The sequence below is a fragment of the Chenopodium album genome, chromosome 5 (assembly GCF_948465745.1).
Source record: "Chenopodium album chromosome 5, dcCheAlbu1.1, whole genome shotgun sequence".
Classification (NCBI taxonomy): domain Eukaryota; kingdom Viridiplantae; phylum Streptophyta; class Magnoliopsida; order Caryophyllales; family Amaranthaceae; genus Chenopodium; species Chenopodium album.
Window position 1 is genome coordinate 15151092 of NC_137838.1, and position 24521 is coordinate 15175612.

At 36.1% G+C, this 24521-nt stretch overlaps 2 protein-coding genes across 2 annotated transcripts; one reads left to right on the forward strand and one right to left on the reverse strand.

The window, feature by feature from the left end:
• The first annotated feature begins 202 nt into the window (after positions 1 to 202).
• On the forward strand, positions 203 to 18992 carry LOC145631966 (uncharacterized). Its single transcript, XM_081684208.1, has 14 exons — positions 203 to 432; positions 524 to 636; positions 734 to 830; positions 1250 to 1374; positions 2523 to 3066; positions 3242 to 3427; positions 4034 to 4327; positions 5147 to 5299; positions 5392 to 5546; positions 6764 to 6869; positions 6960 to 7868; positions 9236 to 9323; positions 17621 to 17980; positions 18572 to 18992. Exons 1-14 carry the CDS (start codon positions 328 to 330, stop codon positions 18766 to 18768), a joined length of 3432 nt encoding a protein of 1143 aa, XP_081540334.1. The 5' UTR covers positions 203 to 327; the 3' UTR covers positions 18769 to 18992.
• Positions 18993 to 19917: 925 nt separating this feature from the next.
• LOC145631967 (small ribosomal subunit protein bS1c-like) lies at positions 19918 to 24277 on the reverse strand. The gene is made up of 7 exons (XM_081684209.1): positions 23877 to 24277; positions 21994 to 22269; positions 21619 to 21699; positions 21204 to 21485; positions 21015 to 21125; positions 20339 to 20425; positions 19918 to 20220 (listed from the first exon to the last, which is right to left on the reverse strand). Exons 1-7 carry the CDS (start codon positions 24168 to 24170, stop codon positions 20116 to 20118), a joined length of 1236 nt encoding a protein of 411 aa, XP_081540335.1. The 5' UTR covers positions 24171 to 24277; the 3' UTR covers positions 19918 to 20115.
• Positions 24278 to 24521: the final 244 nt, after the last annotated feature.

Consider the following 24521-nt stretch of genomic DNA (forward strand, 5'->3'; position numbering starts at 1 on the left):
CTTTTAATAGATTAGTATAGATATGATTATTATCGAATCGGGTTAATAGCAAACAATTATTTACAATTCAGATCGGAAATCAGGTAAAACGCTTAAACACATGTAGCGATTTAACCCTAAAACTACTAAACCACAAACGATACCATATGTCCATATGGACAAACAGTGCAAAATCACGTCATTTAATTACGACTTTGTTCCCCTTAAAAAAAATTAAGTATTTTCCGCGCTCTTACAACACCATCACACACATACTCATTACCGGAAAACCCTGTCTTCTTCTCGCACCACCACTGTAACATCTGAGTAGCAGAGGAGAGAGAAAAAATGGTGAAGGTACGTATGAACACGGCCGATGTGGCCGCCGAAGTGAAATGCCTTCGAAACTTGATTGGTATGCGATGTTCCAATGTCTACGACATCTCTCCTAAGGTAATCTTTCTTCATTCCCAAATCAATTTCAATTCACTGTTCTTCAATATGTTAGTTTCATCAAGAATTTGCTTGTATTTTTCAATTGCAGACTTATATGTTCAAGTTGATGAATAGTAGTGGAATTACAGAATCTGGGGAGAGTGAGAAGGTTTTGTTATTGATTGAAAGTGGTGCTAGGTTGCATACTACTGAATACGTCCGGTAATACGAACACCGCCTCGTGATTGAGTTTGTGATTTTATGAGGGTTTTGCCCTGGTTTTATTGACATATTTTTTTGCCCAATTGGATTTTTGTAGGGATAAGAGTAATACACCATCTGGGTTTACTCTAAAATTGAGGAAGCATATTCGTACTAAAAGGCTTGAAGATGTCAGGCAGCTTGGGTATGATAGGGTAAGGAGATTTTCTGCTTCATTTGTGTATGTGATTGTGTTTGAATGGATTGTTTTCAATTTGAGTAATTCTAAGTTTTTCGCCAAGATAGATAAAACAAGTATCTCTTGATTTTGAGCTTATAATTGATAGGGTATGATAGGGTAAGGAGATTTGTTGATTTGATTATGTATGTGATTGTGTTTGAATAGATCTTTTTCAGTTTGAGTAATCCTAAGATTTTCGTCGAGATAGATAAAACAAGCATTTCTTGACTTTGAGCTTATAATTGAAGTTGTTAAATATACAGTGAAGTAGGTTAATGTGTCCTGTATTTGTGCATGACTAATCTCAATCAACAATTAAGTTAAACCTCATTGCCTCCTTTTTTTTTTTTGTTGATTATCTGGTCTTTTGTTTATGTTTTTTTGTGCTGCCAGATTATTGTTTTCCAGTTTGGATTGGGTGCCCATGCGTACTACGTCATATTGGAGCTTTATGCTCAAGGAAACATTATTCTTACTGATCCAGATTACACTGTCTTAACTCTTCTTCGGTCTCATAGGTAAGTCACTCTTGTGTTCTTACTATCTGTATCTGCATATTGTAGGTATTTTGAGATTTAAAAAATAGTAAACCCTATCTGAGTTAATGATGGTGCAGTTTGGTGTGAAATATAGAATCTTAGAGAAAGAAATCAACCCACTATTCTTGAAAGCAGTACTCGCTTCTCTTACATGAATGGGTATGAATGGTGTTGGGAAATACTTTAGGATCATGTGTCATCTATGGTTGTAGTATGTTAATTCTTTTTAAATTCTTGTAACCTTTTCATTGAGACAATGTGAGTGTTCTCTTGGCAAAACTATGTTCTTCAATGATTATGTCAGTTGCCATAGTTGATAGATTGCCTTATTTTTTCTATTTTATTATTTTCTCCCCTTGTGTATTGGTTTATTGAAGGTGACTCTGCTATGCACAATGGTTTACCTTTAATGTTAAAGTTATAGGTTATAATATGTGCATGGACCATAGTGACAACTCGACAGTAGCCTGCATGATTTAATAATTGATGGAGGTTTTTGTGATGCAATTACATTACTGGACACCATTGTTATTAAAGTCCCTAGAGATTTCTGATTGAATTGATAAAATTTAAGAAAACATAACAACCTCTTCAAACATGAGCTATTATATTTTATGTTGTTATTTATGTATTAAATTAGGAGATATATCTTCCTTCGAAAAAAAAAGGAGATATATCTCTTTATTTCAAAGAGATGGTGAAAGATAATGCTAATCAGTTCTGGATGTTTTCTTGACTTGTTAGTTTTCTCTCTCTAATTTTCTATATATTTTTAAAGATTTGTGGTGCCCATCCCAGTTCAGGACTCTGATTTTTGTATTTTTGAACACTATAATTCATTCTTTGGTGCACTTGTAAACATAGCAACATATTTTTAGGGTATAGCTTCCCCTTGTCAAGGTTTTGAGTTCCACAATTTGACGTTTTTGTATAACTGGACCCAAGTAATAGCTTATGAGCGATTGAGCATCACTTGACTTTTCTTGATTTTGTCGATACATCATGATTGCTTGAGGACTACAGCCTTTTTCCTTAGACCTCATTTTGTATATAAATGACACCCCCTTAAACACCCTTCCCTTTAACCGATTCTCTGTTCTGTTACTGAGCTATTAATAATTCAACAGAGATGATGATAAAGGTTTTGCAATCATGTCGCGGCACCGATACCCAATTGAATCGTGTCGAAAATTTGAACGAAGCTCCAGCATCAAGCTGAAAGAAGCTCTTGCAGCTTCATATGATCAGGGTGGTGAAGATGAGGAAATCAAAGCTGCCGATGATGAAAACACAGTTTTGGACACATCAAAAGTAAAAAAAAGTGCTAAAAAGGGTGGAAAAGTTCCTGATTCGAACAAGACTGGAAATGATGGCTCTCGTGCAAAACAGCGAACTTTGAAGATAATCCTTGGAGAGGGATTAGGTTATGGTCCTCAGCTGTCTGAACATATTATATTGGATGCAGGTTTGGCACCAAGCATGAAAATTTCTAAAGATAACAAGCTGGATGAGGATATAGTTGAAATTTTGGGCCAAGCTGTGAGCAGGTTTGAGGATTGGCTCGAGGATGTTATGCATGGAAGTAAAGTTCCTGAAGGATACATATTAATGCAAGCTATGAAACCAGGGGGAAAGGACTGTGTTACCTCGAAGCCAGAGAGTTCCAGCAAGGTGGTCCAATAGTTTTATTCATTTGGTTGATGTATTGACTCTTTTGTTTTTTTAGTATTGATAAAAAGTAACTCGTTAAATTTTTATTTGTAGTGTTTGGATTTCTACCATCTTTTTAAAATGTACAATTTATTCTCATGTGACATTTACTTCTCTTTTGTTCTTATGTATGCAGATATATGATGAATATTGCCCTATTTTACTAAATCAATTCAAATCACGGGATTGTTTGAAGTTTGAAACATTTGATGCAGCTTTGGATGAATTCTACAGTAAGATTGAGAGTCAGAGATCTGAGCAGCAGCAAAAAGCAAAAGAAGGATCTGCTATGCAAAAGCTCGATAAAATACGCATGGATCAGGTGTATATTTATTTCTGTACATGCTGTCTTTACTTACAAGATGGTAATATTGATTTTGTTTTATGTGGAGAGCCTTATTGTTCAAAACCTTTTTCATTTGTCATGTTAAGGATAGTCAGACCCTTAGTTCCCAAGGATAGTAACTGCAGGAGAGCAGGAAAGGAAGGTGTGGTTGAAATCAGATTTATTAATCTTGCATTGAATTTCTCACTTATTTTGTGTATATGATATTGTTTTATGTTCTAAGAAGTATGAATGGAGTCTTATGGATGGAGGTCTTCTTCTTCCTGCTGAAAATAATTGATTATTTGCTTCCAGCTCATGACCTGTTTTTGAACTTGATCAGTGGAATTTTTTAAGCATAAAATACTTAAGGAGATATGAAGTACTCTTAAGAGAAATAGAGATGATAAATTCTCTGACTTATGCATTTATTGCATAGTTGACACTTGATATGTTCAATTGTTTATGAAGTCCAGTTTAAAAAAACACTCTATGTTAGTTTTTCTTTCTCTCTCATTAAGTCTGACATACCAGTCATTTAGATTATGTTATTCACCTGTTCTATGTTTGCTGGATCTAAGAACTGCTGGCTTACTTTTGTAGGAAAATCGTGTGGTCACTTTGAGAAAAGAAGTTGAGCATTCTGTTAGAATGGCACAATTGATTGAATACAACTTGGAGGATGTTGATGCTGCTATCTTGGCTGTCCGTGTTGCTCTAGCAAATGGTATGAATTGGGAAGATCTTGCACGTATGGTGAAGCAAGAAAAAAAATCTGGAAATCCAGTGGCAGGTTTAATTGACAAGCTCTATTTGGAAAAGAACTGCATGACGCTTCTGTTGAGCAATAATCTTGATGAGATGGATGATGATGAAAAGACACTTCCAGCAGATAAGGTAAAATAAGTTACTGTATATTTCAAGATTGTTTGTATGCCAAAATTATCTCGTGCTTTTTTAATGATTTGGGTGATGGTTTTGCGTACAGAAGTGCAAAATTTATTTTGATTTTGGAGGATCTGCGATAAGGCTCATAGGGTCCCAGCCCTCCATATTTTTTTTTTGAGCTGTTCGATTGATATAAATAATTTTTATTGCTTAAATATGGACAGCAGTGTTTGAAAAAGCGCCCCTAAGGCGTGCCTAGGTACTGAGGCGCAAGGCGTTAGGGGTCATGCACTTTTTGTGGTCTAGCAGAAGCGATTTTGATGAAACGCAGCTAAAGTGCAGCAAGGCGCATTGAGGAGCACCCCCAAGGCGCACAAAATGTTTTTTCGGATAGATAGAAAATGTTTTTTCATTTAGTATCTATTGAAGGATAGAAAATGTTTTTTTTTACAATAATTAAATATTTACAATTCTAACTAGAGGTTGAAGGTTCGAACCCTGATCCCCGTACTTTTTTGGTCAAAGATCCGCCACTCTTGGCATTTCACTGCAGGGGATGGAGGAGGAAGATTTTTGTGGATGACTATACGGAATAATCAATTTTGGTTCATGTAGCCCACCCCACTTATGGGATTAAGGCTTTGATTATTGATTGATCCGCCACTCTTATGTTAAGCAAATACTAAGTTTCATGTTGGTTCTTGATTTTTGGTTTTGACATCACTTTCCACCAAACTAATTTACTTCAGTTAGTATTTTCTTCCCAGGTACTAGTATGTTTTTAAAACTCCTAGTCCCTTTTCTTTTTCTCATCTTTCTCTTTTCCAGGTAGAAGTTGATTTATCCCTCTCAGCGCATGGTAATGCTCGTCGGTGGTATGACATGAAGAAAAAGCAAGAGAACAAACAGGACAAGACTATTACCGCTCATGAAAAGGCTTTTAAAGCAGCTGAGAGAAAAACACGTCTCCAGCTCTCAAAGGTAGGTACCTGAAAAATGGTTAATGTTGCAAGTCCTCTATCATAATGTTCTATTAGTATCTAATTATAATCTTATTATATCTGGATTATCAGGAAAAAGCAGTCGCCACAATATCTCATATGCGTAAAGTCCATTGGTTTGAGAAATTCAATTGGTTCATTAGCAGTGAAAACTATTTGGTTATCAGTGGACGTGATGCTCAGCAAAATGAGATGATTGTTAAGCGTTATATGTCAAAAGGGGATTTGTAAGTATTAATTCTAATATTAGCTTGATTTGCATAGCAAAATGTGACAGAAGTTTGGCTGCTGGTTATAATTGTTGCTTTCTCAATTCCTTCACATCCTTGAATGGCTTGTGATCATTTGTGAAATGTCAATGAACTTAATGTCGTAAAAAAATCATCCAATAGAATATTTAAATTATTTTATTTCCTCCTTGACTCAATTTACTTTGTTGTTGTTGTTGTTGGTTTTTTTTTTTTTTATTTATTTTTTTTTATTTATTTTTTTTTTTTTTTTAAGGAAAACATGTAAGTTTAGCTTTGCTATTGTTCTTACTCTTAATAAGATCATTTGTGCATGATAAATGTATAATAAACATGATTATTGTGTCTTAAATTCATTTTACGCATGAACTTAGTGGTTTTTCTATTTCTATCTTTAGCAAAAAATTTCATGTGTCCCGAATTAAATGATATGCAAGCGATAACGTTGACCGATGATTCCCTCTGTCCCAAAAGTAAATATTCTCACTACGATATTTGGATCTCCCATATGAAATCCTTCTTTTTCTTTTAAGAGAATAATTATGGCTTATATGAGTTATATCTTACCCTTTTTTTTTTTTTTCCCCCTCACTTCATCAATCAAGACTTTTCCTCTTTTTAATCACTCCTACTTTTATGTTGTCCCCTTCAATTCCATGTTTTTCATCTACGTTCAACCACTAATATTAAAAGCCATGCCAGTCAACTAATCAACTATGAAGTTATCTTGGGCATGGGGGGGTGTTTAATTTCTAGTGAGAAAGGATAGTCAGAAAAACGTAAACAAATACACCCTGATTTTCGTATACTGCTGAGAGATAAAAAGTTACTTGTGTCAGTGTTAGTGGGTAACATTTTAAAAAGAGAGTAATTTTATATTAAAGTGTGAGGAAAAGTAGATGCGGTCTCATTCTTAAATAATTTAGATGTGTGTAAACTTGATTGGGACAACCTACAATGGAAAGCGTGTACACTTTTGTGGGATGACGTATAGTTCAAGACAAATGAAAAGAAGGGAAAACCTTATTGGTGTCTTTGAATATTGGAACCCATAATTTTTATCAAAAAGTACATTTGTGTGGATGAATGCTTTCTTGAGTGTATAAAAGCATGCTTTGCTATTTTATCCCCTTTTACTGCACTGATGTTGCCCGTTGAGATAATTTGAGCATTAATATATCATAATTTTGGAACAGGTATGTGCATGCTGATATGCATGGAGCTTCAAGTACTATAATAAAGAATCACAAGCCGGAGCAGCCAGTCCCCCCCTTGACATTGAATCAAGCTGGAAGTTACACTGTAAGTTGATCTATCAGTTTAGATTTTTGCATGTACTGATTAATTTATATATGCAAACTTGAATTCATTATCATCTTCTCTTTTTCAAAGGTTTGCCTCAGTAAGGCATGGGACTCAAAAATTGTTACTAGTGCTTGGTGGGTCTACCCTCACCAAGTCAGTAAATCTGCTCCAACGGGAGAATATCTTACAGTGGGAAGTTTCATGATACGTGGAAAGAAGAATTTTCTTCCTCCCCATCCTCTTATAATGGGTTTTGGTATGTTGTTCCGTGTGGATGAAAGTTCTTTAGGATTGCATTTAAATGAAAGACGAGTTAGAGGTGAGGATGAGGCATCAAATGCTCTCCAAGAAAATGGGAACGTGGAAATATCTGACTCTGATTCAGATAGTGAAGCTACAGAGGGCAATTTAGAGAAAGATAATGATAGGAGCATAACTTCATCAACAGAAATTCATTCAGCACTCTTAGAGGGATCATTGAGCAATAGTTCTGCTCAAGATGACAGTATCTCCTACCCCAAAGCAGAAGTTCTTGAAGAATCTGGAATAAAGAGTAATTCTCCTTCTCCAGTACATGATTCCAAAGGAAAGAAAAATTCTGCTGTTTCAGGTGAACTTGAGGATCTCATTGATAGAGCTCTTGAGCTTGGATCTGGTGCTGTCTCTGGTAGAAGTTATGAACAGACTTTGCAATTTACTAAGTCTGAAGAATTAAAAACTCAAGAGAAAACAGTATCTATCAAAGAGAAACCCCATATTTCCAAAGCTGAGAGGAGGAAATTAAAGAAAGGCCAGAAAATTGATGTTGAACAGGCAATTGATGTGCAAGGAGAAGTAGATGAAGGTCATTCTTCACCCATTAAGTCTGAGAACAAAAATTTACCTGCTGCTGGTGGGAAAATTGCTCGTGGTAAGAGGGGTAAGCTCAAAAAGATGAAGGAGAAATATGCAGACCAGGATGAGGAAGAAAGGAGCATTCGGATGACTCTACTTGCAGTAAGTTGCATAAATTTATCGGCATCGTTCTGTAGTTCCATTGGTAGATATGACACTATTGTAATTTGTGCCCTAAATTTGTGTGGTATGTTAATCATTTTGTGAAGAAGCTTGCTTGTTGACAAGCTATTTCTTACCTAATTCAAGTTAAAAGAAAAGATGTTTAAATGTGAATCTTTGAAAGCCTTACAGATTGGTGACTTTTTGATTGAAGTTCATGAGACTTTTGTGTAACCAAACTGATCTATCAGTATCTGTCTCTTTTGCTTTTCTGATAGATATAGTGCTATTTATTGTTGTTTTATTTTAGTTTATATATCTTTATATGTAAGAATTGTTTTTTCCCCCTCTTTGGTGCCTAGTTATAGCCTATTTTTGCCTTTAATATGTTAGGCACTATTGATGGTCATGCTTTAAAATTTTACTGAACGTATCTGTTTGTGCTATCATTTCTACACCAGTAGATTACTTGTGCATAGGCTTCATCATGACACTTGTTTGTAATCTTAAAATGTAGTTATATCATATATCAACTTGAAGGTACCTCCTATCCAAATTTGAATTTAAGTTTTTTCCCTCCCGATTTAGTGTTTTAGATATCCATCATACCAAACCTTTTCTACTATAATTATCTTTATTGTGATGCTCAAAAGGGAATTTGGGATGTTAAACTAAGTTATACAGATTACCTGTGATTTGAGAAAGAAATCATCTTACTTTACTAGAACATTGATTGATCGTTTGGTTGCAAACTGGGAGATCTTGGATATTACTGTGATAATCACTTGTTTACTCTTGGGTTGAGGTCGTACGTTCCAAATCTATGGCTTCTAGATGAGAATTGATCATTCACTTGCCTGATATCTGTTACCCTTTGTTTTAGTTCTAGGCCATATTTTGAATTGATTACCAATTACTTCTTGGTATCTTATGGCATATTAGTTTCAAATGGAGAGAGAAATGATAGAAAGAATTGGACTACTACTATATCAATCTTTCATTAGATGGGAGGTAAATTCTACAATATTTTTTTTTTTTTTTTTTTTTTTTTTTTTTTTGAGGTTTCAATTCTTGGCACACTTGTTTCATTCTTTACAAGTTACATGGTAAAGATTATTGGGAGCACGGGTAATCACCTTGATAAACACAGGTTGTTTATTCCATGGCATAGTGTAATATTTTGGTGTAAAACCGCTTGTAGTGTTAGCAGTTTTACCTATAAACTGTGCAATATTACGTGATTTAATTACAAGTTTGGCACTTCATTTACATTCCGAGTTTGGCACTTTTGTGGCAAGGATTCCTGAAAAAAATGTATATATTCTTTTATATTATTTTTCTTATATTCACTTTTCATGGAATTTCAGTCCGCTGGAAAGGCATTGGATGACAAGAATGAAAATGATGCCCAAGATCAAAATGTGGCAACTAGCACAGGAAAGGAACTTCATGGTGGTATGTCTTTACTGGTTTGATTTTATATGTGTCAGATGTTACCCAGCTGTCTGAAATGCTGTTGATACTATACTACAATAAATCAAATGTTTAATTTTTTATTTCATTATTAGAAGAGAATGTATGCATCAACAGCATTCAGGGAGTACTAAATGGATCACATGTGGTATTTAATAAGAAGAATCCTTTGCATCTTAATTTAGTTCCTTGGGATCCCCGACGGAGTAACTCTTGATTTCGTAGAAGTGTCATGTAGCTATAGCAGTTTAGCCACAAGGACAAAGTATAATTTACCCTATCCAATAGGAAATGCCATGATAAGATGGCTCCCACTACAACACACAAATTCTGTTCAGATCACATACCTGAAAATTGCCGTAAAAATATTGTGCCACAGCAATATCTTCCTATTCACTCCACAGTCCACACCAATCTATTCTTCTACTAATCTAGAATGATAAGGAAGAGTGTTGGGGGGTGGGGGGGGGGGGGGTGGGGGAGGGGGGAGATCCGCCTTGCACTGCAAACAACCTCCGTTCGAAGATAGCGACTCTTGATAATGAAGAATGACATGCTAGTAAGCCTCACTGCTATCCAGATTGGCTTTTGCTTTTGGAGCATAATTAATTTAGTAAATATAGCGTTAATCTATCCCAGTGCCAAAGCACCAAGGCCACCAACAAATGCTCTCACCTAGGTGGAACCCGTAGCCTTTCAAGTGAAACAGAGTTGCTGAGGTATAATTAGACTATAAAAAGAAGGCACGCATGAAAAGGTTCCTGACCAACTATCCATCTTCACCCTAGAAACTTCCACTTTAGATTATTGATCCTTTAGTTTAATCTTTAAAGTGAACTACTTTGTCTTCTTGTCATTGGGAGGCCTCCATAAGTGAAAATTCCAAGCATGACATTGAAAATCGACATAGGAGCACTATGAAGCAGTTTTGCTTATTAACTACTCCATCCACCCAAATTTTTCAGTCATATATACTATTCTTAGATGTCTAGAAATAACTGTAATTTCCAAAAATAGTTTTTGTTTGTGATTGCATTTCTTAAGTTACCACTGCTTGATTTGCTTGATTAGTAACAGGGAGAGGATAGTTATTATACTATTATAGGGTCTTTTGTAAAATTATGTTGTATCCGTACTTCTCTAGTTATGAAGGTTTTTAGGAAAATGTGACAACTAATTACGGACGGAGGGAGTTATTATTTAGGATTATCGGCTGTTGTTACTAGTGAGCAAATGAAGCAGGTATGGGACCAGTTTCCTATCTTTATTTATAAAGTATTCTGGGTGCGTGCCTATAGAGATTATTAGATTTGGAGAAGAATTTATTTATTTATTTATTTATTTATTTATTTTTCAGTAAAAGTTGAAAAAGAGGAATATCAATTATGAGGGCAAGGCTATTATTAACCCAGTTTTTTATTTTTATTTTTGGAACATCCCCAATCAGCTAGATTACTCTTGATAGCCCAAGGCCCCAAGCCACCTTAGCCCATAGTAATGCTATGTTATTGACCTTATTCCACAATAAATTAGAAGACAAAGCAACTCGTGAAGTCGTGAAGTCGTGAGTATATCCGGGAGTTTTGTTCTAATTACATGCACCACATAATTTCCATTAAAGCATTGTGCCATAAGAAATTCTTCTTCTCCTTACCAAACCCCTCAATCAAACTCCCTCTAAAGAGAGATTCTTTATCTGCTTATCATGTGGTTGCTTTCAAAAATGTAACTCCCTTGATTTATCATAATAGTAAAAATCATGGGCATATAATCAACGGATTTGAACACAAAGTCTGCTCTGTGCTCTCCCCTCCAAATCTCTTCCCAAAATTGAATAAAACTATTCTCTACCTTGAACCTCTCTTTAGGACTGCAGATTGAACACTTTTGAGATGAACATCCAAGGAAAACTTTAAGAGCTACCTATTTTGATGCTAACTATATTTGTATTTGATGGCTTGAGAAACTAGTGGAAAAACGCCCCACACATTCCCAGAATTGCAATGTATATGGACACCACTTCACTAAATACTAGCCCTCTTACTTTTGTCTGGCTCAGCCATATGATTGATTATATGTCCCCACATCACTAGATCTAGTCCACTTTCCTCATTCTCTATCTTAATTCCAACAGAAACCAGAATCTTGAATAGAGAGATAGACATGCGTGATTGGATCAGGTCAAAGTTGTTCTTCCTGATGGGTGGACCTCATGGAAGGCTACTAAACTACAGAGCTGCAAACTATTGCCAAAAACAATAGTCTCAAGATTCGCCCCTGCTAAGCTGCATGCCTACACTTAGGGGCCGTTTGGTTGGGGGTATTCATCAAAGGGAATGGGAATCAACTTACCCAATTCCCTTTGTTGTTGTTTGTTAGACACTTTTTTTCATTCCCTTTACCCTCCCCATTATCCCAAATCCTTCCAACTTCATTCCCCACCCCCCTAGACTTTTCCATTCTCTTTCCTTAGCCACCCCTCCACCACCACACCCACACTAGCCACCACCCTTTTGCCTTACCCCCTCCACCGCACCTCCGGTCATCTCCCCACCCCTCGTCGCCGCTACTCCTCTCCTCGCCGTCGCTCCCCCACCACCCTTTTGCCTTACCCCCTCCATCACCAAACCCATCCACCGCACCTCCGGTCATCTCCCCACCCCTCGTCGCCGCTACTCCTCTCCTCGCCGTCGCTCCCCCGCCCTTCTCCGCCGTTGCACAGCTCTCCCCTCCTTAGTTTTAAAAGGCGTGAGGCGCAAAAGGTCCTTGGAGCCTAGGCGCAAGGCTCAGGCGCGCGCCTTTTGTATATGAGGCACACTTATATATATATATATAGGGAAAGGCTCTCGTGAGAAATTTTCTTATGTGAGAACACTCTTTATGTTCTAAATTTTTACTCGCATGTTCTAAATTTTAAATCTGATGTTCTGAACTTTTCCTTAGGTATTCTAAATTAAATCTAATGTTCTAAACCATAAATTAGTTAAGTTCGATGTCATAAATTTTAAATAACTTGTTCCAAAATTTTAACTTGTATGTTCTAAATTTTAAAACGTGTGTTCCAGATTTTAAATTGTATGTTCTATTTTTTTACTCGTATGTTCTAAATTATTTACTCACACTTTCTATATTCTATATCACATTGTTCTAAATTTTTATTCACATGTTCATAATCTTAAATCATATGTTTAAATTTTACTCATGTTTAAAATTTCATAAAGCAAATTTTATAAATTTTTAATCACTTGTTCTAATTCTTAAATCAGATGTTCTAAACATATTACTCACACAAATGTTCTAAATTATTACTCATATGTTCAAAATTTTAATTTGAGTCACATGTTCTAAATTTTAACTCGCATGTTCTAAATTTTAATTCACATGTTCTAAATTTTTACTCACATGTTCTAAATTTTAAATCAGTTCTCATATAAGTATGAATTCTCACATATGGACCTATTCTCACCGGATCCCTCCCCTATATATATATAGACTCTCGTGAGAATTTTTCTTATGTGAGAACACTCTTATGTCTAAATTTTTACTCGTATGTTCTAAATTTTAAATCTGATGTTCTAAACTTTTCCTTAGGTGATCTAAATTAAATCAAATGTTCTAATTTAGTACTCACATGTTCTAAACCATAAATTAGTTATTTTTAATATCACAAAATTTAAATCATATGTTCTACATTTTAAAATGCGTGTTTTAAGATTTTTAATTATATGTTCCAAATTTTAAAGCGTATGTTCTATTTTTTTTTTACTCGTATGTTCTAAATTTTTTACTCGCACTTTCTATATTCTATATCAGTTTGTTCTAAATTTTTATTCACATGTTCATAATTTTAAATCAGATGTTCTAAATTTTACTCATATGTTTAAAATTTCATAAAGTAGATTTTATAAATTTTTAATCACTTGTTCTAATTCTTAAATCAAATGTTCTAAATATATTACTCACATATATGTTCTAAATTATTACTCAGATGTTCTAAATTTAAAATCAGTTCTCATATAAGTATGAATTCTCACATATGAACCTATTCTCACCGGATCCCTCCCCTATATATATATATATATATATATATATATATATATATATATATATATAAGAGAGAGAGAGAGTAAAGGTAGAAATTGAAAAGTGACGGGAGGAAAAAAATAGATTCGACCAACTTACGTCGAAGAACCCACCGGAGAGACGACCACCATCGCCGGGAACCACGAGCCGGCAACCTCTGTAGCAGAGGCAAAGTTTATTTTTCCAATTGCTTCACAAATCGCGAATTAGGGTTTCATATTTTAGGTTTTTCAAATTGGGGGTTAAATTAAAGTTGATTGATTCAATTGGTATAGGGCTTTTGCTCGAAATTGTGAATCAAAATCTGGGTAAGATTTAATTTGGAGTTTTTTTTTTTTTTTTTGGTTTTTTCAATAATTTCAACTTAGATCTTCTCTTTCTCACGGCTCTAAACAAAAGGCGTTGAGGCGCTGCGCCTTGTGCCTTGGTAGAGGCGCACTAAGGCGCGCGCCTTTTGTAGGAGCCTGCGCCTGCTTTGGTTAAAGCGCACTGGTATGCGCTTTTGTGAGCCTTGCGCCTAGGCGCGCTTTTTAAAACTAAGCTCCCCTCCCCATAAAAACCTCCCCCAGCCCCGCAAAGGCCCTACAAACAATTCCCTCTCCCCGTATAACCTTCTGAGGGTGGTTGGAGAGCCGACGAGCGGTCATACGGGGAGAGACCATTATTTCTAGGGTTTCTGCGGGGCTGGGGGAGGTTTTTACGGCGAGGGGAGGGCTGGGCGAAGGGCGGTGAGGGGTGGGGGAGGTTGGGCGAAGGGCGGCGAGGGGTTTTGCGGGTGGTGGGAGGGCCAGTCAACGGTTTTCGGGGGAGAGGGAGATCGGGGCTAGGGTTTTGCGGGGCTATCGGGGGAGGAGAGATCGGGCAGGCTCGGGAAGCGGCGGCGAGGTGCGGGGGAGGTGCGGCGAAGAGCGGGGAGTGGTGGAGGAGGTGCGGCAAGTGGTGGAGTGGTGGTGGTTGGAAATGGTTGGAAGTGAAGCAATGTGGTGGTGGTGTGGTGGTTGGACTGGTGGCATTCCATTCCTTTGTTATTCAAAACAAACAACACCTTAAAATTGGGGGATTTTCATTCCATTCCTTGTTTTTCCCTTTGTTCATTCCATTCCGATTCCCCCGTGCGAACCAAACGACCCCTTAAAGAGGTTGATCTTCAAACCTGAAACCACCTCAAAATGTTGTAACAACTTTTTTGACCCCCCCCCCAAAAAAAAAAAAAAAAATAAATATATAAATAAATAAATATATATAGTATCGTCTACATGTTGCAAAATGGGAAATCTGCATCTCTTCTCTCCCCATCTTAAATTCTTCAATCTCAGCCTCCATCACCCTCCTCTCCAACATTCTCCTTCGAACATCCACCACTAAAGTGAATAAAATTGCCATAATCCTTGTGAGGATGTAAGCCACTCCCTTGGGCACCATTTACCATTACAGCACTACATAAATAAGAGTTAGATAAGCTTATAAGAATCAAACACCTCAACCGATCACTGAACCAATTATTTGCAAGAACAACATCTAGGGAAAATAGAACTCGAAATACAAAACTCAAGCTTATCAGGAGTAATCAGGTGCCTTTCATTTATTGAATATGCAAAACTTAAGCTTTTTGGATACAAAGCTGTTTTCTTAGATAAGGATAAGGAATAGAATCAGATAATACATTGATAGGCTAGGATTGATCAAGCATGCAAACAGAAAGTTGGCTTCTTGGTATACATCGATGGTGGAGTATGCTTCAGAAAACATTTTTCTGCCTTACATATAGAATTACATGTAGAATTGTTGTGTTTTTGGGATACAAAGCTCTTTACTTAGACAAAGATAGAAAAATAATATCAGGATAGAGCATTGAAAAGCTAGGATTGATCAAGCATGCAAACAAATAGTTGCCTTCTCAGTATACAGCAATGGTGGAGGAGGAATATGCTTCAGAAAACATTTTTCTTCCTTTCATATAAAGTTGCCGTGTTTGTCCATTGTAAGACAGCTAGTAGTCCCTTTAGTCGATGGTTGGAATAAATTTTGTTTTATGTGATAAGTTAAAGGTGTTTATTGGGTCAATTGTGACTCAACACTTGAGGCATCTTTTTTCTCCTATATTTAGTACTGAGATGTGGCCAGAGCAGTGGCTCATGATCAGACTATTCAGATCTACAGTAGAAAACTGACTTTTATGCTTTAAATGAGAGCAATAAATCAGATTTTGTGTAGGATGTCTATACTCTGTGTGTGTGTGTGTGTGAGGGATGTCTATACTGTGCGCACGCGTGTGCGTGTGTGTGTGTGCGTGCTTGTGTTTGTGTGTGTGTGTGTGGGCGGGCAGGCGCACGTGCGTTTGTGAAAAAAGGTGGTTAAAGTATTAGACAAAAGCATAAAGTGGTTTTTTTTTTTGGGTTTTTCTAAGCTATACCCCTAAGGTATTAGAGTTTCTAAGGTGTACCCATGCTTTTTAAAGTTTCTAAGTTGTGCCCCTCAACTCACTACCATTAATGAATAGTACCCTCCTTGGGACTTCCACGTCACCTAAAGTTAACTAAAAATTTAATAGAAAGATTATAAAAGGTAAGGAAATAGTAGGAGAAAGAAATCTTAGCCATCGCAACCCTAATAATGAAAACTGAAGCCACGAAATCACACTCTCAAATAACTTTTAACAACTAATAAGGGTACATTTTAGTATTGATAAGGAGTTGAAGGGTACAACTTAGAAACTTGAAAAAGCATGGGTACACCTTAGAAACTCGAATACCTCAAGGGTATAACTTAGAAAAACCCTTTTTTTTTATAACTAGGGGAGCTTACGCGTGCGTTGCGCGCGACATATTCGATGTTTATGGTCGAGATTTAATAGTTTGTCATGACACCCAAAACATAGTGGCTAGGCTTTTGAACGCATATATTAAGAAATATATTGTTGACAATCATATCCTTGCGTAGGTACGGAAATGTAACACTTGAAAATATATATACACTATCCACTTTTTAGTTGTAAGTTTTTTATGGTGCAATATGGCTTTTGTTGTGAATTATAGTATACATCATCCACCACTTTTAGTTGCAAGCTTGCAACACTTGAAAATATATACTCCCTCATAATTGGGTGCTACCTATTATCTGGAACAAATTTTTTATTTCTATTTTTAATAAAATTTATAGTGTAAAAAGACATCCTTACCCTTATTTTTTTGTTTTAAATTTGTTTAACTTATCTTAATTATACACAAAGGGGACCACCTTTTCTCTCCTTTTTTTCCCACTCAAATATACCCACATGCAAAATTAAGTCACATGCACCACTTTCTCTCTCCTATTTTCCTCCTTTTTTCCAACTTAATTAAACACCCTAACATGTCATTAACCTTCCCTAAAAGTTTTGCCTAGGAGTCCGTAAAAGTTGTCTTTGTTGCAGGTAATTGAAACCGGAGGGAGTATACATTTTTCATTTTTTTTTATAATTGATCTTTATTTTTATTGACTTTTTTTGTTGGGCAAATTAGTCATGTGGGATCTTATTAGATTCATCTCGATTTATATATGTGTTTTAAATATCTAAACTTTAGATTTTTTACATGTCTATAATGTGAGATAAAAGAGGTTAAAATTATGTATTGACAAACGTGAAAGTTAAAATGTTGCAACTAGAAGTTAACGGAGAAAGTTTCAAAAAAAATGTCTAATTAGGTGATGAGGTAATTAAATTCAGTGGATTTGTGTGTGTGTGTGTGTGTGTGTTTTTAATGAAAATAGTAACAAAGTGGATTATCCAGCCTATTCCCCCACCCCTTGAAGAGGACTATTATCATGTTAAATAGTTTTGTCTTCTAATGTTAGAAGAAAAATAACTTTGGGTGATGGAAGTTGGAAGGGAATGAAGACTAAAGAAGCTAAGAGAAATAAATACGGGAAGGATAAGAGTTAATACGACATAAATGGGTATATGGGTAAATAAACATTTTTAGGGGTAAAAAAGTCATCACACTATTCATTAGAGTTCTTTTGAACTTTTTATAAGGTAGGGGAAAAAAAAAAAAAAAATCGCCTATTTATAAGTTATAACACTCTTGCAATACTCTTATAATTTGAAATCCACTGTGACAAGGCAACTGGGTGTTAATTACCATATTACGTTTGTGAACTATATACGATTAGATAGTTATCCACTAAGAATTGACTGATTTATTCTTATGTTACAGGCTCAGAAGATGTTCTGAAACTATGCTATAAGTGTAAGAAACCTGGTCATCTCTCTCGTGAATGCCCAGAGCAGTCCGAAGGTATATCACGTGACCATAAGAATGGGAAGCTTGAGAATCCTGATGGAGATTCAGCTGTTGCTACTTCTGAGATGGAAGAGTTGGCAATGGAGGAGGATGATATACATGAGATAGGTGAAGAAGAAAAAGGGAAGCTTAATGATGTGGATTATTTGACTGGTAACCCATTACCGAATGATGTTCTTTTATATGCTGTGCCTGTCTGTGGTCCATATAATGCATTGCAAACGTACAAATACCGAGTGAAGATAGTTCCCGGCACAGCAAAGAAAGGAAAAGGTATTCAGACCATCTTCATTCCATTGTTTATTCTGATTGATTTGATATGCTCACCTTTAAACATCCATTTAGTAACTGAAAGCGCAGCTCATTTAAGCGATTAAGTCTTTCATGTTTATATAATTTATATAAACCTTTCAGGTTAAGAAGCCAATTTAAGTGAAAACAGTTCATTCCACTTGCCTTACAAAAGTGAACAATATGGCACATTTACCAATATCTTTTATGGAGTAGTGTTAAAAGAAGTTTTAGGACACATGTCTATGTAAGTGTGTTTCTAGCCACTGTAATTTGGAATCTAAAAGATATTTTAACACGTGAACAGAAACTACCATTTGGAAATATTGTATGATTTTCATATGAAAGCACAACTTTTTCTCTTTGATGGAAGCCTTCAACCATATATGCTGTTGTGGACAATCTTTTTCATTGACATTAGTGGATTTAGTTGTTAACAGGAATTTCTGTGAACTTGATGAAATAGTTTTATTGGATCAGATGAATGTAGGATATGTTAGATCAATTATGAATTTATCACCTCTCTAAGATCTGATGTACATCTCTCTTTTTCTTTTTCTTTTTTTTCTTTAGCTGCAAAAACTGCGATGAATTTGTTTAATTACATGCCTGAAGCATCCGGACGAGAGAAGGAGCTCATGAAAGCATGTACTGACCCTGAACTGGTAGCGGCTATGATTGGAAACTCAAAGATTACTGCTGCGGGCTTAAGTCAATTGAAGCAGAAGCAAAAGAAAGGAAAGAAGGCTGCTAGCAAAGCTGGAGGCTAGCTCCATCTGTCTAAATCTGGAGATTACTGCTGAGGCTGTCCTACAATGGCCACAGGAATCTTGTTTTGTACAGAAAGCTGCAATTTAGTTTTGCTGTCATAGAATCTACTCCTGCCTTTTAACAGACATTTCACAGGCTTGAGAAATTGACTATACAAACTTGGAAATTCTTACATCAACTTCGTTTATAATCATAGAGGATCTCTTGTGGAGCTTTACTTGAACTTTGTTGAGCCTGCAACACAACTGGGCATTCAGTGAAAATTTTGAAAGGATAGAATCAGCAAGACGTTGGGAATATGGTATAGTACTATAGAAATTATACAAGGATACAGGAATTTGGAACTTGATGGAGCACTCTAAGATGTAAATAAGAGCCTACTACTTCGTAACAAAATGTAAATGCAGGAGTCACGATTGTTCTATGTCGGCAATTCAGCAAATTCTATAACTTTGTTGAAACTTAAAACTAACCAACTCGAGCTCTTTTATAGTTAGTTGAACTTCAACTTCGTTAATAGCTGTACTGCTGTAGGCAAGCACCTAGTTCCTACGAAATGAAAAGGAACTAGCTTCGTCAAGTTGGTAGCACATTATGAAAAGCTTTTGGCATATTTGTTGAACAATTAATTGCTTTTCGAAGAGTTTGAATCGAAGATTTAGTAAGAATTAGCGAGTTATTGTTGAGAAATAATTTTTCGATAATGGTCCATAAATTCATCAAGTTATTAAGTTCTAAACCTTTGGCACCAATGAGAGTGTTCCATTGGTAAAATTTAAACGGGGAGAATAGTTAAAATTTTTACATCTTCAAATTGAAGATTCTACATGGATCAAACATAAAGGAGCGAAGAGAGTATATTAATATGAATTATTACATCTTGAAGCCCAAGAACTTCTTGAGTGATGTAGCTAATTTAAATCTACAGAAGATTGTGATGTTTTTCTCATATTTTGCTGGATAAGATCAACTATTGAGGGAAGTCATAGATGTGAACTGCAAAAATCTTACTATATCTAGTGGGTGATGGTTCAAATTTGTCTCTTCATACTCTCTCTAGAGAAGGGCCATCCATCGAACATATTTTAAGAACAAAATATCTAGCAGTAAGCATGTACCAAAACGAATGCAATATTTGATCCATTGGCTCTCTCAAATATTACTAGCTGCATTTATACTATAACATAAAGAGTAAGTATATTTGCAGAACAGTAAGATTAACTACCGGCCAGATGAGATGATTGGACAGATTTCATTACAAGTGTAAAGAATATGAAGCCAGTAATTATAATTACAAACTAAGATACAGAATTCAAAACTGACAGGCCAAAGATGGACAAATATTTTCAGGATTCATCAGCGGGCGGAACAGCACTCAAATCTAGCCCCTCTGCTGGCAAATCTGAAGTTAGAGGGCCTAAGATTCCATCTGAGCTGAGAGTGAGACCACTCTGCAAGTTTAACAGGTTATATAGTAAGATCACTGTGCACCAGGAGCACTATGTTTATGTAGTTCTGATTAAAAACATTGCAATTGATGTTAAGATTAAAAAAAATGCAAGGTAATACCTCAGGCTGGAATCTAAGCATGTCAGCACGAGCCATAGCTTCTGCTTGTGCAATTCTTTGTCTGAATGTTTGAGCCATCTCTTCAGCCTGGTTATAATGACATAAATGATTGTAAGTTTGATGGAGTTCAAAATTTTCACATTTTTCCATTAACAATAAACTCAGAAAAACAAAGGAACTATTTATTCTAGTTTCTTTAGGTTCAACCTTTCAGCTTCAAGAAATTTCAAATCACAAACATGATTCTTAAAAACAATTGGATACCAAAACAACACATTAAGAAGTTCCTCATCCTTTCCCTCCACAAAGATTCATTTGAGAGGACCTCTTAGGTGAAAAGAGAACAAAGTTCAAAGTCGACATATAGTAAGCATCAAGATCTAGTGACACAGGTATCCATAGCAAAATAGTAAGTGAATGAAAAAGCATGTATTCCGACATTTAGACGATGTGGCAACCATCAAGGGATAGATGAAAGGAAGGAAACCCATACTTCCCCACTTGAATCGTTGTCATATTGCCTAAGAGCACATGCTCCCAGGAGCACCTAATACAGAGTAGGTTCTTGGTATTTGTTGACTCCACACTACATACTACGTATTATCGATCTATCCCATCATAGTGGCATGTTGAAAGAACTGGATGATTCACAGGAGTAGAAAAGGGGATAAATTACCTTCTCGAAGACAAGCTTTGGATTACGAATCATGTCACCAGGAGTAGGCTCCAACTTCTTCGTTGACAGACTCACCCTACCTCTTTCACGGTCATGGCTCAAAATCATGACCTACATTATTCAAGCATTCAATCATATTCCTGTACTAAAAGGCTAATTCATTTTAAATGACAGATATATTAGTAGTACCTTCAATGTGTCACCAGGTTGTAGGACTGTTGCAATATCCGAAACACGATCGTGACTAATTTGACTAACATGCAGAAGGCCATTGATTCCACCAATATCAATAAAGGCACCGTAAGGTTTAAGAGATTGGACAGTTCCTGTGACAACTGATCCAATACCAAGCTGTGCCTGGCTGTCAGCCATGGCCTTTCGGTTACTCATTACCAGCCTGGATTGTTCCTCATCAACCTCGACAAATTTTAAAGGGATCTCTTTCTCAAGAAGCTCTTCTGCAGTAGATTTCTGAACAAAAACATGACAACATATTATTGATGCATAGGTAATGCTCAAATAGCAGCAAAAGAGTTCCAATTGAAAGTCAGAAAGGTGAAATTTACAAGGGAAGGGGGAAGAAAGCAAGATGGAAGAAACTAACAGTTGATATTTGTGAAAAGGGAACAAAGCCACGAAGGCCCTCCACCAGAGCCACAACTCCACCTTTGTTCGCTCCAACAATCTGACATGAAGAAAGCAAACTATGAGCTCTTACTAAATAGGTTAAAAATATAAATTATCTCTTTCAACATTCAGCACATCAAGAATCTCAAGATTTAAGCTGTGGTTGGAGAACAGCATGAAAAGTCAATCTAAAACAATAAGAATAATATGTGAATGATCTGCAACACTATGAGTTATCAGGCTCAGAGAACTCCATTGGAATGCTCACAGTCACTCCATTTAATCCAAGTAAGGTATTGCTCAAAATGTTACCAAAAGACTTTGGATTATATGTCAGAAAGATGATACCAACCTTCCCCTTAACTACAACATCCTCAGCTTGCAACTGCCTACACCTTTCCCATGCAAGCTCATACTGGATTTGTCGCAAACTCAAGATTAAGCTATCATCAGCTTCATTTTCACCAATGATTACAAATTCTTCTCGTACTCCTGGGAGTATCCCAGCTTCCTCCACGTGTTTTATTCTGTGAATACAGGCCTCTTGGAGAGGCAAGTATGCTGAAGATTTTGCAGTTATATCGACTAATGCCCCATTGGCATCTGTGCAGAATACTGTACCCTTGACCTGAGGTGAAGAAAAGAAAGAAAATGTGACATTTAGGGGCGAATAAAAAATAGAGCAAGGCATATGAAACTGTAAAAGAAAAAAATAAGCCGAAAGGTGAACGAATAATATCTGTCCCAATTTCCAACAAGTCAGATGAAAAACTATTACTGATGATATAAACTGCCTTGTCAACTAATTTGTTCTTAGAAGTCAGAGAAATATGAAATGCATGTTAAGCATAAAAATTCCAACGCCACCATATTTTTTGGTGTGCATATAAAGCAGTAAAGCACAACAATTAAATATTCTGGAAAAGTGGAGACAACTGGACCAATGATATCAGCAAAGATTAAATATTTGGGCATTAGTATACAAAAATTATAATGAACAAGTTTAGACATAGATATAAGACATGAATTTCACAAGGACTCCAGTCCATTAAAAACTCCTCAAGTCTTTATTGTCTATGCTCCATAGTAGATTTTAATCTCAGAAATAAACTTTGTTAGTTAAGTGGACATCAAAAGTGATCCCACAAAACAGAATACATTTTAATAATTTCTTATACTAAGCTTTAATTATAATTTTGCAGAGAATACATTTGAATGTCAAACTATCAGAAAAAAGTTATAGCCATCTAGATTTGCATTTGGTAAGAATAACTCTATAAGACTCATCTGCTTATAACACTTATAACTTAACCAGTTCATATAAGGTAAATGACTCTGCGATTACCTTAAAGCTGGAAATAATCAGCCAAAGTTCAAAACAAATACATTCTTAAAGGAATTTAGTCTTTCCCCTCATATAGTTTACATTAATTCTAGCCAGATAAGGATTTCTAATATGACAAACGTTGATCAACACCTTCTCACCAATAAAGCCAATTTACTGCATCAAATAACATTTAAGCTTCCACTTTCGACATCAAAGACCAAAGCCAATGAAATATACAGCTTAGCATACAATAACCAGGCACAAACAGCATTGCTAATTACAGTACTTCTAACTAGCTTAATTAGTATATACTTATTTCCAAAAGGCAAAAGTTGAACAATTCGGTTTGACACTCTCTATCCATCAAAGCTATAATAATCCATCACACAACATTTAAGGTTACAATATCGACATTAAGGTCTGAAACTAATCAAAATCTCACAGCTTAGATGAAATTTCTAACTACAGTAATCCTAGTTGGCTTTGTACTCATTTCAAAGGCAAAAGTTGAAACAATTCACTTCGACACCTTCTCTCCATCAAAGCTATATAATACTCCATCATACAATTTTTAAAGCTTCCATTTTCGACATAAAGTCTGAAACCAATCAAACTCACAACTTAGCATAAAACCATCCACAAACAGAATTGCTAATCACAGAATTATAGCACTATCCCACCCAACAAAACACAAGGCTATCAATCAATTTTTTTGTTTCCAATCACCTGATTACAACCTAAAACAAAATTGGAGAATATGTAATCTCAAAACATACTGTATAATCAAGCATATAAAATCAATACCATGAAACAAATTAAATTCTAAGAAATACCCATCAAATAAAATCAATAAAGTCACCCAAAAAATCATCAAAAATTGCAAAAAGAAGAAGAAAAAGAATAATTACCCTAGTACCCAGTTCAGAATTGAAGTCATACTTATCAAGAGCAGTATGAAAATCATCAATGGTGAAGGAAACACCTTCCATGGGAGCAGTACGACATCGTTCATAAGCATCCTCAAAGAGCTGTTTAAGCTTCTGTCTCTCTCTAGTCTGAGCATTGTTAACAGCAACAGCTGATACAATTGGGGAGAATCGAGGCTTAAGAGCGTGTTTTGATGAAAAGGGTTTTGAAAGGTTGGAATTTGAAAGTGGTGGGCATCTTAATCCTCCTGCTAATTGCTGTGTTAGAGCCGCCATTGTTATTGCTCTTTTGAGCTTCTTCTTCTTCCTCTGCTACTGTTGTTGTTGAGATACGCAGATAAGGGAGTGAGTAGAGTGGAGGGAGAAGATGGGGTTGATATGGTAAGCCCAGAAGATAGGTGGATGTTGAGAGATTTTTCTGGGTTTAGATTGGGCTAATTATGTGTATAAGTTTGGGTTATGGATTCATGGACTTATGGTGTTCGGATTGGTGTGGAGAAAAGTCAATCCAATATGGAGTCATAAAGGGTTGCTATTTGCTAGAGCTGGGCATGGGCTGTGCTGGCCCGCGGGCGGCACGGGCCCGGCACAAGATTGGACCGGCACGGCACAAAGGAGAAGGAGTGG

Coding starts and splice junctions, on each gene's coding strand:
- LOC145631966 (XM_081684208.1), top strand. CDS start 328: ATGGTGAAGGTACGTATGAACACGGCCGATGTGGCCGCCGAAGTGAAA. Junction 3,067..3,241: donor AGCCAGAGAGTTCCAGCAAG/GTGGTCCAATAG, acceptor TTATGTATGCAG/ATATATGATGAATATTGCCC. Junction 9,324..17,620: donor AGGAAAGGAACTTCATGGTG/GTATGTCTTTAC, acceptor CTTATGTTACAG/GCTCAGAAGATGTTCTGAAA.
- LOC145631967 (XM_081684209.1), bottom strand. CDS start 24,170: ATGGCGGCTCTAACACAGCAATTAGCAGGAGGATTAAGATGCCCACCA. Junction 21,700..21,993: donor ATGTTGTAGTTAAGGGGAAG/GTTGGTATCATC, acceptor TCTTCATGTCAG/ATTGTTGGAGCGAACAAAGG. Junction 20,221..20,338: donor TGCTTAGATTCCAGCCTGAG/GTATTACCTTGC, acceptor TTAAACTTGCAG/AGTGGTCTCACTCTCAGCTC.